General features: G+C 41.0%; 1 protein-coding gene across 2 annotated transcripts in view; it reads right to left on the bottom strand.

Annotated features, from left to right (window-relative positions):
• The window catches only part of LOC133558384 (vinculin), a 75,402-nt gene that overhangs the window by 29,984 nt on the left and 28,351 nt on the right, over nucleotides 1-17,067 (bottom strand). For both annotated transcript variants that reach the window (XM_061909730.1, XM_061909731.1), the window contains exon 2: nucleotides 7,174-7,244. In XM_061909730.1, coding sequence (XP_061765714.1) covers nucleotides 7,174-7,244 — 71 coding nt within the window. The remainder of the gene's footprint in view (nucleotides 1-7,173; nucleotides 7,245-17,067) is intronic.

Below are 17,067 nucleotides of genomic sequence, written 5' to 3'. Positions count from 1 at the left end.
ACGCCATCCGGGAAGGGTTGAACCCAAGTTAACCCCTTGTTTTCCACAGACATCCTCCAGCCTCCTCTGCTGTGGACATTTTGTGTTTTGCACAACAGGGATGTTTTTTTTTTCCCGATATAAGAAATAGCTCCCAAACCAATGTCCGCTGCAGAGGTGACAAATAGCTCTCTCCTGGGAATGAAGCCAAAAAAAAAAAAAAAATGCAATTCTTCCTGGCGGCGATTGCGGGCATCATGTCGAGTACAGTTTGCATGCCGCCTGCATGTTAAAAGAAAATACCAATGATTGTCACACACACACACCAGGTGTGGCGAAATTATTCTCTGCATTTGACCCATCACCCTTGATCACCCCCTTGGAGGTGAGGGGAGTAGTGGGCAGCAGCGATAGCCGCGCCCGGGAATAATTTTTGGTCATTTAACCCCCAATTCCAACCCTTATGGCTGAGTGCCAAGCAGGGAGGTGATGGGTCCCATTTTTATAGTCTTTGGTATGACTCGGCTGGGGTTTGAACTCACAACCTACCGAACTCAGGCCGGACACTCTAAACACTAGGCCACTGAGTGGGTTAACATAGCGGCCGTATTGCTCAAAGAAATGGGACACTAATGCTAGTTTCCACTATGTATTCACATAAAACAAACGACTATTCCGCAAACTAGGGATGTAACGATATAGAAATTTCATATCACCATTTTCACCAAAATGATCACTGTTATCATTATTATTACGGCATCGTTGAATGTGCTCCAAAAGTACTTATACACACTCAAATCTAGGGCCGGACGATTACTTTGATTGAATGGTAATCACGATTAATAACACAATTATACATTAATTTCAAAACAGACTCAACTTTACAGTAAATATAGTTTAAAAACGGATATAGATTTGTAAGGAATCAAGTGAAGTGAATTATATTTATGTAGCGCTTTTCTCTAGTGACTCAAAGCGCTTTTACATAGTGAAACCCAATATCTAAGTTCCATTTAAACCAGTGCGGGTGGCACTGGGAGCAGGTGGGTAAAGTGTCTTGCCCAAGGACACAATTCCAGTGACTACGATGGCGGAAGCGGGGATCGAGCCTGGAACCCTTAAGTTGCTAGCACGCCCACTCTACCAACCGAGAGATACTGCCCCGGGTGCTGTAGCCAATCTCAGCTGCATTCGGGCGAAAGGCAGGGTACACCCCGGACAAGTCGCCACCTCAACGCAGGGCCAACACAGATAGACAGACAACATTCATACTAACATTCACACACTAGGGCCAATTTAGTGTTGCTAATCAACCTATCCCCAGTTCAATCAAACAAGTTAATAATAACAACAAAATTAGTAAAAACAACACACTTAAATAACAACAGTAAAATTAGAACAATACAATTACGTTTTCCCATTTTAGTTGTTTTTAATTCTGTTTTTTACCTTTTACATTTATTTTACCACCATAAAGTGTGTGCTTTTTGTGTCGATTAAATTGAATAAAATGTTTGTTAATTACAGTAAATGCAAAAATCCTTACTTTATCGGTGCAATAACTTGTGATCAATTTTAAGCAGTATTCAAGGTCAAAGTATAATAATTGTGTAAATATATCAGCAAGTGCTTTAAATTAATTATATTTGTGCAAGGTCTTTTTAGTTAGCGGAGTAAGACGGACTGTGGCGCACCTCGCTATTACTGTGTAGGGGGATGTGTGTAGTGCTGTTGTTCTTAGCTTGACCGTCTTGATGTATGCAAACGACTTGAGGCTGTAAAAAAGAAAAAAGCGCCTCTCAAATTGCGACCACTGTTATTACATTGATGTTACATCGATTATGTCGTTCACAAAAACACAAGCAATTGAGATGAGTTGCGAGTGCGTGGATTGTTCTTGCTGGCTGTAGCTTCGTAGTTTAGTCGCTGTTTCAAATCACCGTATCGACATTGTTTAATTCAGAACGGGGCGGTTCAGTGTATTGGGGATAAATGTGTATCATTTTCCCAAACAAATGTTAATTCTCCTCACAATAACAATATTTCACTCACAACTATGTCAATTTCCGTGAGATTCCTTAAAAACAGAAAACGGCCAATTATGTGAATCCGTTCGTGGTTACATTGATTGATTGATTGAAACTTTTATTAGTAGATTGCACAGTACAGTACTTATTCCGTACAATTGACCACTAAATGGTAACACCCGAATGAGTTTTTCAACTTCTTTAAGTCAGGGTCCACGTTAATCAATTCATGGTAAAAATGAACATGGAATTACTTTTTTTGTTAAGTTTAGTGATAATTGATTAGGCATACTAGCGCCGTGTCAAATGAAAGTAGCAACCATGGTGAGATTCCAAACTTCTAGTAGAAGTGCTCTTTTCTTCCACTCATTTGCTCCTCACCTGTTTAACAATTTTCCAGCTCTACTTTTAGCCAGGTTTTTTTTTTTCAAATACAATAAATAAATAGACACACAATATACTTTCTTAGCAGAAGAAATAATTTATATAATAATATTGTTCTGGCTAACTAAGAGCCATGTTAACTATTTGAATACGTTTATCTTCTTCGGTCATATTGTTTGGCGCATCGATCGATCTTTCTAAGAGAGAACTGTCACGGTGGGGTTGCAGCTTGTTGCAAGGTTCCTTCCCCCGGGATGCAAACGTATCACTCCGGACAGGAATTGCAGGTAGGAGCATGGTTTAGTCTTGACAAAAATCAAAGCACCACCAACAACAGAAAAAAAGTCGAAAGTAAACACGTGCCAATCGCAATCAAAGCTGACTTCGTATAGGCTAGGAGACAAGCAAAACTTACGTGACGAGAGCATGAAGCAAACAAAGAAGCCAGGATGAGTGTGGCGAGAGAGGTGAATAAATAGCTCTCTGATTAGTGGTTGATTGCAGGTGAGTGTGCCGACAACTAACCAGAGGCAGGTGAACCCAATTAATCCCCATAGAAACCAGAACAAACCCAGAGGTGCACAAAATAGGAACTTAGGGAGTCCAAAAACAACAGAACATAACAAAAACATGATCTGGGCCACGGATCATGACAAGAACAGCTTCTCGGTTTAATGTGCACAATTGAATATCTTAGTTGTTCAGACAGTAATATTTATACAAATTTAGATTGGGGAATGTTTTTTCTTGATGGAGAAATACATTTGTCTCTTGTTGTCATGTTAGCATTTCAGCAAGCCAGCGTAATCTCTCTTCTCCAATAAATGATCAGTGTCATCGGTCCGTGAGTTTATCAAAGGGTTTTCAATAGGATCATTTTCATTCAAAACAATAATACTAACCGTAAGAAGTTTTACCACGGCTTTTCATTATACCGTTTATTGTTATATCCCTACTGCAAACACTAGTCTTCGGGATTTGATCTAGAATTTGAATACCGTTAGATTCACAAAAGAAGACGGAAAGTTCAGTCAAATTAAGTGAAGAGCAGTGCACTGTGTTCCTCCATAGCAGAGGTTTTTAACCTTTTTTGACCTGGGGGCCCACTACAGACTCAAATACAAACGGTGAGTTAGTCATTTTACTCTTGATTTTAAACACACTCAAAATTACATCAAACCTACTTACAGTTTAACAGGTTAACTACTTTTTCAAATCATATGAAACTGTGTGTTGATCCCAAAGATTATTATTTATTTACCAAATAAACTTTAGGCTTAGGTCAGGCTGATTAGAAGATAAGTTCTTATCAAACATACTGCATTAGTAGATACCAGTAACTGATCAAAAATACATTTACTAACAACTATGCAGTGCTAAAATAGATCAATTGAATTAACAGTAATCAACAATAAATATGTTTATTAACTAAACTTTCAATAAAATTAAAGTTCAGATAAAAATACAGCTTTACCACCTTAGTCATAATTTTTGCACTTAAACTGCTCAATGATTTCCTGTCCAGACTTCTTCTGTTTGTTTGAGTTTGTCATTAATGCCACAAGTGGTGGAAAAGCGTATTGCAGTTAGGGCTGGGCGATATATCGATATATAGCGGGGTTTGTCTCTGTGCGATATAGAAAATGACTATATCGTAATATTCGAGTATACGTTCTCACGCAGGACTTTTAGTTGCGGGCGTACTCTTCAGGCTCTCCTCGCTCTTTCCTGTGTCTCCTCACAGACAAGCAGGCTCACATTCTTACATACGTCACATACTGTCACGTCATACATCACATACACGCCCTCGCAGAGCAGAGAAGTAGAGGCGTGGCTAACGTTAGCTGCTAACGTAGCCGTACGAGAGAAAGATGCTGAGGATCTGGTAACAAATGAAGGAAGAATCAATTCCCGATAAAAACAGCAGGGTTTCCATCGTCTGGCGGTGGTTCGGCTTCAAGAGGGAATATGTCGAACAGACAACTGTAGTTTGTCAAGTGTGTTTGGGGGGGTGTTGCTATAAAAAGTAGCATTACTGCTAATATGTAGCATCATTTGAAAAGTCACCCGCTAGAGCAGGGGTCGAGAACCTTTTTGGCTGAGAGAGCAATTTGAGCCAAATAGTTTTAAATGTATTTCCGTGCGAGGCATATAATATTTTTTTAACACTGAATACAACTAAATGTCTGCAGTTTTAAGTAAGACCAACATTTATAGAATGTAATATGTCACAAACTCTCATGGCAGCAGTAGTAGCAACCCCAAGATGCAGGAACCAGGAGAGCGAAGAGCAGGTAAGATGCTTCTAATATCATCAACAGAGGAGAATGAAGCAGTCTTGCATGTACAGTTCTAAACAATAGTCAATCTTCGAGCCCTGAGAAGAGCGCAAGACAAGCATAAATAGAAACATGCTGCCAATCAACAGCAGGTGAGGGAAAGAAAACACAGCAATCAGCAGGACAAGCAGGAAATGGAAACAAAATAAGAGCACTGACGGGAAGTAAATACAAAATAAAGAAGCACAAACAGAAATGAAGTGACAGATCTTCACATAATAATTCTCCTATTCTTTTTAATAACGTTTTTATCCGGAAGCTCACCGACGATAAATAAAATGCTTCTTCCCATTAAAACGACTTCTTGAACAGGTGCGGTAGAAAACTGATGGATGGATTAAAATGTAAGAGAATGTTTTATATTTTGAACGTTATTTTAAACACTATGATTACCAGCGGAATTATTCATTACTTATCATGTTTAGCAATGTCAGCCAAGATTTATCTGAGAGCCGGATGCAGTCATCAAAAGAGCCACAGGTTCCCTACCCCTGCGCTAGAGAATGAAGAGAATTTCATAACCTTAGTAACATACCACATAGTGAAGGACGAATACCATTTGATTTCCTATTATGCAGCTCATTTTTATTTGACACTTAAAATGTCTCTGACAATCTTGCATTTTATGTTTTGGAAATGACTTGAATGTTTGTGCCATTGCTTAATAACTTTAATAAATACACTTTTGGTCAATTGACTTAGTTGTGATTTCCCTCTCTGCATGAAAGTTGAAAAGTAGCATATATGAATGCAGTATGAAGAAGAATGTTTTAATGTATACACATAGAATCATCATACTGCTGTGATTATATGCATCAAGTGTTCATTCAAGGCCAAGGCAAAATGTCGTAATATATATCCTAGAGCCCAAAAAAAGTCTGCGGGCTATAGAGCGTTTTCCGTTCGGGCTCCAGTACTCTGGAATGCCCTCCCGGTAACAGTTCGAGATGCTACCTCAGTAGAAGCATTTAAGTCTCACCTTAAAACTCATCTGTATACTCTAGCCTTTAAATAGACCTCCTTTTTAGACCAGTTGATCTGCCGCTTCTTTTCTTTCTCCTATGTCCCCCCCTCCCTTGTGGAGGGGGTCCGGTCCGATGACCATGGATGAAGTACTGGCTGTCCAGAGTCGAGACCTAGGAGGGACCGCTCGTCGGGACCCAGGATGGACCGCTCGCCTGTATCGGTTGGGGACATCTCTACGCTGCTGATCCGCTTGAGATGGTTTCCTGTGGACGGGACTCTCGCTGCTGTCTTGGAGCCACTATGGATTGAACTTTCACAGTATCATGTTAGACCCGCTCGACATCCATTGCTTTCGGTCCCCTAGAGAGGGGGGGTTGCCCACATCTGAGGTCATCTCCAAGGTTTCTCATAGTCAGCATTGTCACTGGCGTCCCACTGGATGTGAATTCTCTCTGGCCACTGGGTGTGAGTTTTCCTTGCCCTTTTGTGGGTTCTTCCGAGGATGTTTTAGTCATAATGATTTGTGCAGTCCTTTGAGACATTTGCGATTTGGGGCTATATAAACATTGATTGATTGATTGATTGATATCGCGATATTAAAAAAAGGCAATATCGCCCAGCCCTAATTGCAATTGTGGCCCATACGGACCACAGCTGAGAAACTAATACTTTTTTGGCGGCCCTCGAGAGCTTGCTTGCGGCCCAATAATGGGCCCTGGCCCTATCGTTAAGGAACACTTTTTTATAGCAGGGGTCTTGAACCCTTTTTTAAATTTTGGACTAACTAACTGACTTAATTCAGTGTCATTGCAACCACAGCAAATAGTTAACCACATCTTCAATTCCACTATAAAGAACATTAACTGCAATAAAGTTGGTAGAGGAAGACAACAAATCAGTCACATGGTCACAACTTGACTATGAAGTGAAACTCAACTCCCGGTTAAATTGAGTTTGATACCCCAGTTATGAACCCTATTATGATTATTGAAGTTTAATGTGTGCTGCAGCCAACATGTCCTTCTGAGAAACAAGCGTCCATTAATCGGACGGCCAACAGGTACTATATTTAGTGGTGGCGACGCATTCCTAACACATGCGCTGATGGATGACGACAGGGCGACGATGTGACTTGGAGGCGCCAAATGTTGTCGGGTCCTGACAACCGACGCGTTTCCTCCATGACCTTGCAGGGGGGCGGGGGGAGTGTGGGGCTCTGGGGTCTTAAGATCTCTCCTTTGGGTCTCGCAATAAAGGTGAGTGACACGCGACAGACAGCAGAGGCTTTAATGGTTAAAGATGAAGCTGTATGCAGAAAGTGTGAGATGCTTGAGTGGGCAAAGTGTCTCCGCCCTGGGCGAGAAGGTAGTAAAGTTAGACAAGCCAAGACGCAGCGGCACTTAACATGCCATGTCTGACCTTTGCTGGGGCGGCCATTACTGTAACAAAGCCAGAGAGAGAACTATCGATGTGCTTACTTGATGAACGCTGGTGGCATGTCCCTTTTCATGATCTGATCCTCTGTGGTTTGGACAGTGTCCTTCCCCACCTGGAGAAACAAAGGAGACACAAATGGAATTTTAACTGTGAGGCCATTTCTTTATTAGAGGTTGGGCACAGTTTCATTTGACATCACATTGACAAAGATGGAGGACAGTTCTGTGGTCAGATGAAATAAAAATGAAGCTGTTTGGCCACAATACCCAGCAATATGTTTGGAGGAGAAAAAGTGAGGCCTGTAATCCCAGGAACACCATTCATACCGTCAAGCATGGTGGTGGTAGTATTTTGCTCTGGCCCTGAGCATAATACTACCACCACCATGCTTGACGGTATGCATGGTGATCCTGGGACATTTTCTCCTCCAAACATATTGCTGGGTATTGTGGCCAAACCGCTCTATTTTTGTTTCATCTGACCACAGAACTTTCTTCCAGAAGGTCTTATCTTTGTCCGTGTGATGTCGGATGAAACAAAAATTGAGCTGTTTGGCCAGCAATATGTTAGGAGGAGAAAAGGTTCCAGAAACACCACTCCTACCGTCAAGCATGGTGGTGGTAGTATTATACTCTGGGCCTATTTTCCTGCCAATGGAACTGGTGCTTTACAGAGAGTAAATGGGACAAGGAAAAAATGAGGATTACCTCCAAATTCTTAAATAAATGATAAATGGGTTGTACTTGTATAGCACTTTTTTACCTTCAAGGTACTCAAAGTGCTTTGACACTACTTCCACATTTACCCATTCACACACACATTCACACACTGATGGAGGGAGCTGCCATGCAAAGCGCCAACCTGCACCCATCAGGAGCAAGGGTGAAGTGTCTTGCTCAGGACACAACGGACGTGACGAGGTTGGTACTAGGTGGGGTTTGAACCAGTGACCCTCGGGTTGCGCACGGCCACTCTCCCACTGCGCCACGCCGTCCCGTTCTTCAGGACAACCTAAAATCATCAGCCCGGAGGTTGGGTCTTGGGCGGTAGTTTGGTGTTCCAACAGGACAATGACCCCAAACACACGTCAAAAATGCTAAAGGAATGGCTAAATCAGGTTGGAATGAAGATTTTAGAATGGCCTTCCCAACGTCCTGACTTAAATGTGTGGACAATGCTGAAGAAACAAGTGAAGGTCAGGAAAGTCTCATCTTAAAACTCATCTGTATACTCTAGCCTTTAAATAGACCTCCTTTTTAGACCAGTTGATCTGCCGCTTCTTTTCTTTCTCCTATGTCCCCCCCTCCCTTGTGGAGGGGGTCCGGTCCGATGACCATGGATGAAGTACTGACTGTCCAGAGTCGAGACCCAGGATGGACCGCTCGTCGGGACCCAAGATGGACCGCTCGCCTGTATCGGTTGGGGACATCTCTACGCTGCTGATCCGCTTGAGATGGTTTCCTGTGGACGGGACTCTCACTGCTGTCTTGGAGCCACTATGGATTGAACTTTCACAGTATCATGTTAGACCCGCTCGACATCCATTGCTTTCGGTCCCCTAGAGGGGGGGGGGTTGCCCACATCTGAGGTCCTCTCCAAGGTTTCTCATAGTCAGCATTGTCACTGGCGTCCCACTGAATGTGAATTCTCCCTGCCCACTGGGTGTGAGTTTTCCTTGCCCTTTTGTGGGTTCTTCCGAGGATGTTGTAGTCGTAATGATTTGTGCAGTCCTTTGAGACATTTGTGATTTGGGGCTATATAAATAAACATTGATTGATTGATTGATTGAAAAAACAACAAATTTAGCTGAACTGCACCAATTTAGTCAAGAAGAGTGGTCAAAAATTCAACCAGAAGCTTGCAAAAAGCTTTTGGAAGGCTACCAAAAGCACCTTAATGCAGTCAAACTTGCCAAGGTACATGTAACCAAATATTAACATTGCTGTATGTATACTTTTGACCCAGCATATTTGCTCCCATTTTCAGTAGACCCATAATAAATTCATAAAAGAACTCAACTTTAGGAATCTTTTTTTGTGACCAACAAGTATGTGCTCCAATCACTCTAAATAAGAGTTGTAGAACTGATTATAAACTTAAGACAGCCATGACACTATGTTCTCTACAAGTGTATGTAAACTTTTGACCAGGACTGTATATGTAATATTCAGACAGGGACGTGTACAGGTGTTCGGACGAGGAGTTGAACAGAGGGAAGGGGGTCACCAGGTTTCAGCAGTCATAATGTGTAAAACAGCTGAGGGCCCCGTCACCCTCAAATACCAAAATGACTCAGCCCCACCTCCCACGGCGAGACCATGACCTCAGTGCCGTCGGAAGACACGACTCAACCACGTACCACATTGTACCAAATTCCAAGTCTAAGAAACTATTTTCTAATTCCAGTCATTACCAAGGTTTAGACAGTTGCGGACATTTATGTGATCACTATCAGAAAATGTCGGAAAAGGTGTTTTTTCTGATAACATACAACGTAGGGTTGTCCTGATACCAATATTTTAGTACTGGTACCAAAATGTATTTCGATACTTTTCGGTACTTTTCTAAATAAGAGGGACCACAAAAATGGCATTATTGTCTTACGGTACATGAAACATATGTTTCTTATTGTAATCGAAGAAGAATTTTGTCCTTAAATAAAATAGTGAACATACTAGAAAACTTGTCTTTTACGTGTAAGTAAACAAAGAAAGGCTCCTAATTTGTCTGCTGACATATACAATAACACATTGTGTCATTTTTCATTCTTATTGTCAAAATGATAAAGGACAAGCTGTAACAATTTATTAATAATCCACTCGTTCATTTACTGTTAATATCGTTTTTTTCCCATTTCAACATGTTCAATCTACACTTCTGTTAAACTGTAATAATCACTTATTCTTCTGTTGTTTAAATAATTATAATATTTGTTACAATGTTACATAATACATTATTCTATCATCGAAAACTAATGCAAGTTTTGGATGAGACCACAAATATAGGTATCAATCCGATACTAAGTAGTTCCAGGATCATACATTGGTCATATTCAAAGTCCTCAAGTGTCCAGGGACGTATTTCCTGACTTTATAAACATAAAATGAATTTTTTAAAAAGGAAATAAAACTGTGTGACGATAAAAAGCATCTATGTAATCAAAGTAGTATCGACTAGATACGCTCCTGTACTTGATATCATTACAGTGGATGTTGGGTGTAGATCCACACATGGCTTTTGTGTACAATGTGCGCCGGTGAGCTACGGTGTGTAGTGAAGCATGTTTGGCTATTACTTGTCCTGCAGGGATGATACTTGTGAGAAACTTACTTTATTTTTCCCCATGGAGGCGAGGATTAGTGATTGAGAAGTAACTAAAACACTGCCGACTGCGAATGGACTTTCGCCGCTAGCCAGCTAGCCATGTCTTAAAGCACCTCTTCTTGAGGGCGTTTCAGTGTTATAACTTCGCTTTTATCTTTAGTTTTTAGCCTAAAATGCGTTCATTCTCCCTTTTCTGTCCACACACAGTCTGCTTGTAAGTACTCTGTGATTGTGCGCTGCCGAACATGCTCCTCTGCTCGCAAAACCAGCAATGTCACGACACGCTGTCATGCCCGGGAACCGGTACTTTTCAAACAGAGTATAGTAGAGATGTCCAATAATGGCTTTTTTGCCGATATCCAATATTCCGATATTGTCCAACTCTTAATTACCGATACTGATATCAACCGATACCGATACTTAACACATTATTATGCCTAATTTTGTTGTGATGCCTCACTGGATGCATTAAACAATGTAACAAGGTTTTCCAAAATAAATCAACTCCATCCATCCATTTTCTACCGCTTATTCCCTTTTTGGGGTGGTGGTGGGCGCTGGTGCCTATCTCAGCTACAATCGGGCGGAAGGCGGAGTACACCCTGGACAAGTCGCCACGCCATTGCAGATAAATCAACTCAAGTTATTATTTAAGTCACCAAGTCCATTATTTTTTTTAACTTGCCTCAAAACAGCAGCTTGGAATTTGGGACATGCTCTCCCTGAGACATCATGAGGCGGTTGAGGTGGACGGGGGGGTAGCGGGCGGTGTATATTGTAGCGTTCCAGAAGAGTTAGTGCTGCAAGGGGTCATGGGTATTTGTTCTGTTGTGTTTATGTTGTGTTATGGTGCAGATGTTCTCCCGAAATGTGTTTGTCATTCTTGTTTGGGGTGGGTTCACAGTGTGGCGCATATTTGTAACAGTGTTAAAGTTGTTTATACGGCAACCCTCAGTGTGATCTGTATGGCTGTTGACCAAGTATGGCTCGCATTCACTTGTGTATGTGAAAAGCCGTGGCTATAATGTGACTGGGCTGGCACGCAAAGGCAGTGCCTTCAGGGTTTATTGGCGCTCTGTCCTTCTCCCTAGGTCCGTGTACACAGTGGCGTTTTAAAAAGTCATAAATTTTACTTTTTGAAACCAATACCGATAATTTTGAAACAGATACCAATAATTTCCGATATTAAATTTTAAAGCATTTATCGGCATCTCAAGAGTATAGTACCGTTTTTGATTTATTAGTACCGCGATACTATACCGTACAACCCTAACACAATGTTTAAAAAAAGGAGTTTTTCCTTTTCCACAATGACATTCTTATTCCAAAGAGAAAATTGCAGTACAATAAATGATGCAGAGCAACTGAATCTTGTTGTGGCACACGTTAGAGTCAACATCCTCTTGAAATCTAGGAACTTTTGTTTTGGGTCTATTTTTTGTGACAGAGTTACATATTTTGGTTAAAACACAAACGTCCACTGCAGAGGACACGGGCTCTCAGGGGTTCTTGAATCCTCTGTCACCGGGCAGAATTCAAACTGTAAGTCCCGCCCCCCACTATGCGCACCTCGCTAACAATCCCTCCTTGTCTGCTGCTCTCTGGAAGTGCACAAAATCGTGCACAAAATCGTGCACATGCGCAATTGCTGGCAGTCTAAAGTTGCATTGAAAGATCCCATACTTCGTATTTTGTTGCAGACTATCGGTAACACATGTCGCAACGCAAAATGATACATACAAAATATAGGAAAATAAAACATTAGGCTATCTCTCTAGAAGGATAACGGCCACTTGCGCGTCCAAAGTTAGTCCAAGACTGGCCCACAGAACATGCATGATTAGACTGGTCAAAAAATGACCCTAAAGTCCCCAAGGTGTTGTGTTTTATCAAGGAGCAGCCGCGCTAAGGGCCAAGGATATATAAGAGTCGTTAACATAACTGCGAGAGCAGGGTTTGGGCACGCTGACACTTTAGATCATCCACTGCCTGAGACGTGAGCTATCTTTGGCCGAGCATGTTGCAAACGTCTTAAGATAATATTTACTCTGGCAATAGGCACTTCCAACACAGAAACCGAAAGGAATTTTCTGGTCGGTTCTTCGCCAAAATCTAATCTGCTCGTTCTCGTGTCCAAGTGTAAGACGCCGGAAGTCGATTTGGATAGGAGCGTAAAGCAAAAAAAAAAATGAGAATATTCAACAACCACATTATGATAGCGCCAAAATTTATATGAGCTGAAGTCAAGTACGGATGTGTCTTCAACTGAATGATTGTCTGCATAACAATGTGGGGTCCTAAAACTTAAGAGATGGTCTTTAATTTTTAATCAGGCCGCTTATTTTTTTGAGCCTTGTCTGCTTGTGCCAAGTTCCAAAACAGCACGAACAATTTAGTGTACAAATAGAACCAAGTGTTGTTGTCGAGCAGTTTTTGGTGCCAAAAAATCAAACAGGTGTTGGTCTACATCAGGGGTGTCTAAACTACGGCTCTGTTTTTTAAATTTTGTTCAAGTCAAAAAATCGTGGCGGTAAGCGGTGTATTTATATAATTTACAAACGTCGCCCCCCGTGACCTTAAAAGGGAATAAGCGGTAGAAAAGGAATGGATGGATGGACAAATAGCCCGTGATCCGATAGATGCCGTTTTGCCAACCTCTGGTGGCCAACAAAGTACTCATATCATTAATTTACTTGCATTAAAACAGCACATAAATCATTTATATAACTCAATCCAAACAACCTCCCCTAGTCATAGTGCAGGGGGGGAAAAAACAGCACAAAAAGGGCTAGATCTGACCCGCCACATCAATTTATATGGCCAGCGAAAGCCTGGAAATAATACACATCAATAAAGAACTATCTTTTCTAATTAAATGTATTTTTTCTTCGTCTTTGCATGCAATTGCATATATTTCAAACCTTATCATATCATTAAAAAAAATATGGTACCTTTTCTCCAATTACAGCAATACACTGTGAATACAACCGTAGATTATACGGTTAAAAAAAAAAAAGAGCAGCTCAGTAGTCAAAATTTTACCATTAAAAAAAACGGTGGTACAGTTTCTCCATTTAAAGCAATACACTGTAAATACAACAACCGTAGATTTTACGGTTTAAAAAACTGGCAGATCAGTCACCAGAAATGCACAGTAAAAAAAAAGTGGTGTCGTTTCTCCATTTACAGCAATACAGTACATACACTAATCGTAGATTTTACAGTAAGAACAAATTGCCAGCCCAAATAAACTGTGTTAGTAGTGTTTTTCTATTTACAGTAATACACTATAAAAACAACTACTGTCGATTTTACGGTAAAAACTAATTGGCAGCTCAGTCGGCAGAATTTTACTGTAAAAAATAAACTGTGGTATTAGTTATTTTCCATTTCCAGTAATACACTATACAAACAATGCCTGTATATTTTACAGTTAAAAAACTTGCAGCTCAGTCGCCAGACTTGTAGCCTAAAAAAAAAGTGGTACTGTTTTCCCCATTTACAGCATTACACTATAAAAACAACAACCGTAGATTTTAGGGTCAAAAGAACTACAGCAGGCAGAATTTTACTGTAAAAAAACATAACAATGCTACCGTCTTTCCATTCACGGTAATACACTGTAAAACAAACAACCATAGATGTTATGGTTAAAACCTGGCAGAATTATTGCGTAAAAAAACAGTAATGTTTTTGTTAGAACAACCATGCCGGCCGGCAACTTGGAGGTTCCTGGTTCGATCCCCAGCTTCCGCCATCTTAGTCTCGCCCGTTGTGTCCTTGAGCACAACACTTCACCCTTGCTCCTGATAGGTCGTGGTTAGGGCCTTGCATGGCAGCTCCCGCCATCAGTGTGTGAATGAGTGAATGTGGTATTAGTGTCAATGCACTTTTTAGTACCTTGAAGGTAGAAAGGCGCTATACATATATAACCCCTTCCTTTTGTACAAACCACTGTAAATTTTATTGGCAAATTCTGGCCACTGAGCTGTCTGGTTTTATCTGTAGAATCTCCAGATTTATTTTTTCAGAGTACTTGAAAATCTACATACTGATAAAATACTGACATTGAGGCAAATCCTTATACAGTTATATTCATATTTTATCTTACAAGCTTCAATGTGGCCTTCAATGAAAACGAGTTTGACAAATCTAGACTCCAAACATCCAAGAACAAGCTAGTCCGGTTACTTTTAGACCTCCACCCCAGATCACACCTCACTCCAACCCACTTCTCCAAAATGGGCCGGCTCAGGGTGGAGGACAGACTGAAACAACTTGCACTGAGCCTAGTCTATAAAATCCGCTACACCTCCCTGATACCGAAGTACATGTCAAACTACTTCCTTAACGTAAATGACCGCCATAACAACAACACCAGGGGGAGCTCCACAAACCACGTTAAACCCAGATTCCGATCTAACAAAGGTTTTACCTGATTCTCTTTCTATGCCACATCAATGTGGAATGCACTCACAACAGGTGTAAAAGTAAGTGCATCTCTATATTCCTTCAAAACCGCTCTAAAACAACACCTCCAGGCAACTTCAACCCTTTACTAATACCCTCCTCCATTCACATCCCATCTCCCCGGATTGTAAATAATAAAATGTGTTTCTAATGTATATACTTGTTCTTATGCTATCTGAACTCACTATGTTCTCTGCTGGCTGTACATATCCTACTAAGACCTACACTGTTTCAATGTCCATTTCTCTGTTGATGCAATTGTTGAGGACATAACTCCTGATATTAACCAAAGCTCCTCATCCCACCCCCCGGATTGTAAATAATGTAAATAATTCAATGTATATACTATGATGATTACCTTATGTGATGACTGTATTATGCTGATAGTATATATTTGTACCATGAATTGATTAACGTGGACCCCGACTTAAACAAGCTGAAAAACTTATTCGGGTGTTACCATTTAGTGGTCAATTGTACGGAATATGTACTGAACTATGCAATCTATTAATAAAAGTTTCAATCAATCAATCAATCAATCAATCAATCAATCAAAACCCTTGGTCTACAGTCCCAAAGTTTGGGATGAATTGGAACGAATATCAAGAGGGCGGCGGATCCCTGTCCGCCGTTCTCAGAACACATGGTACCGGTTGTCCGAGTGGAGACGCTGCGTTGTGCACAGGGCAGAGGTCTTGATGAAGTGTCCACTGCTTTAGAACAGACCGGCCATTGTTGACAGCACATCAGTCTGCCTTGGAGAATGAAAGGCCACTCTGAAGGCTGCCAGGACACAGTCTGCCTTTCACATGCTAGCTGGCACAATGGCCTTGTTAGTCGCAGCTAAAACAAGGTCGACTCTTAGAATCTGTAATCTCGACACAGGGTTTAGCGTCCTGGGTCAACGCTGCAATCTGATGAAGGTCGCAAAGAACGTTGTTGCAGCACTTCTAAGCCTTGATCAATACCCTCAGAACCAAGGAGTATCAAGTATCGTTTGACAAACGATGACTCAGAGGTCCCAGGCGGAAGAAGGTTGCAGTCGAGGTCGACACTTTCCATCACGGGATCTATCAAGCGGCGTCAAACACGGCCCATTAATTTTAGTTGGGGGGAGGAAGTTGTCTTGCATGCGAGGCGACAAAAGATGCAAATCAAACAGCCCGGTGATAGCAAAACAAATACATCACGACCATACACCTCGCTGCGCATTAACGTTATACGCCAGCTGCCAAGGAGCATTTGTAACCTGTTTTGAAAAAGGTTTGTTATACTTCATATTCCAAATATTGTATTCCAAAAATGTTTTATGAATCGAGAATCCTGTTGAATTGAAAATTGATTCTGAATCCCTAAGAATCGGAATGGAAATTACTTGTAAGATTCACAACCCAAATGAATATCATAACCTGATAAATGGTTTTCATTCATCATTTAGATAGATTGTAGTGTAAACATTTTAAAATAAATATAAATACATAGCGGCAGCATAGTGGGACAGGGCTTCATGCATGTGCCTCACAATACGAAGGTCCTTGAGTTCAATCCAGAGCTTGTGATCTTTCTGTGTAGAGTTTGCATGTTCTCCCCGTAAATTTGGCCTACGATAGACATTTTAATTCTATCGCCTCCATGCACGTTGATGACGCAACCTGGCTGTGTCCCGCAAACTAGAGAGCGACAAGCTGCAAAGCATAATCAACAGACGTAGCATCTGGCTAGCTACTACAGCTAATGTAAGACCTTCCACCGTGCGTAGTCGCTCTTTTAAGTTACGGCCAATAAACTACATTTCTTACAAATAGCATTATCACTGGTGGACGAGGAATAGCTTAACACGCGACACATCAAGCCAGAGAAAGTCTAAGTCTAACCTAGGTTTTGGCAACCTAAAATATTGAAAGAGCCATAATGGACCAAAAATACAAAAAACAAATCTGTTTGGAGCCGCAAAAAATTAAACACCTTATGTAAGTGTTATAATGAAGGCAACACATTAAGTAAGTGTTATAGAGAGGGTTAGATAACTTCTGGAAATTACTGGCTTAAAACTACCAAAGGTATAGATGTGTGTGCCCTAGTTAAATAAAGGACAGACCATCTTACTCTAATGGATTTGTTACAATCTTTGCAAGCTGGGT

This window comes from Nerophis ophidion, linkage group LG08, assembly GCF_033978795.1.
Source record: "Nerophis ophidion isolate RoL-2023_Sa linkage group LG08, RoL_Noph_v1.0, whole genome shotgun sequence".
Classification (NCBI taxonomy): domain Eukaryota; kingdom Metazoa; phylum Chordata; class Actinopteri; order Syngnathiformes; family Syngnathidae; genus Nerophis; species Nerophis ophidion.
The sequence above is the reverse complement of the archived record's forward strand: the minus strand, read 5'-3'. Positions and strand labels throughout refer to the sequence as shown.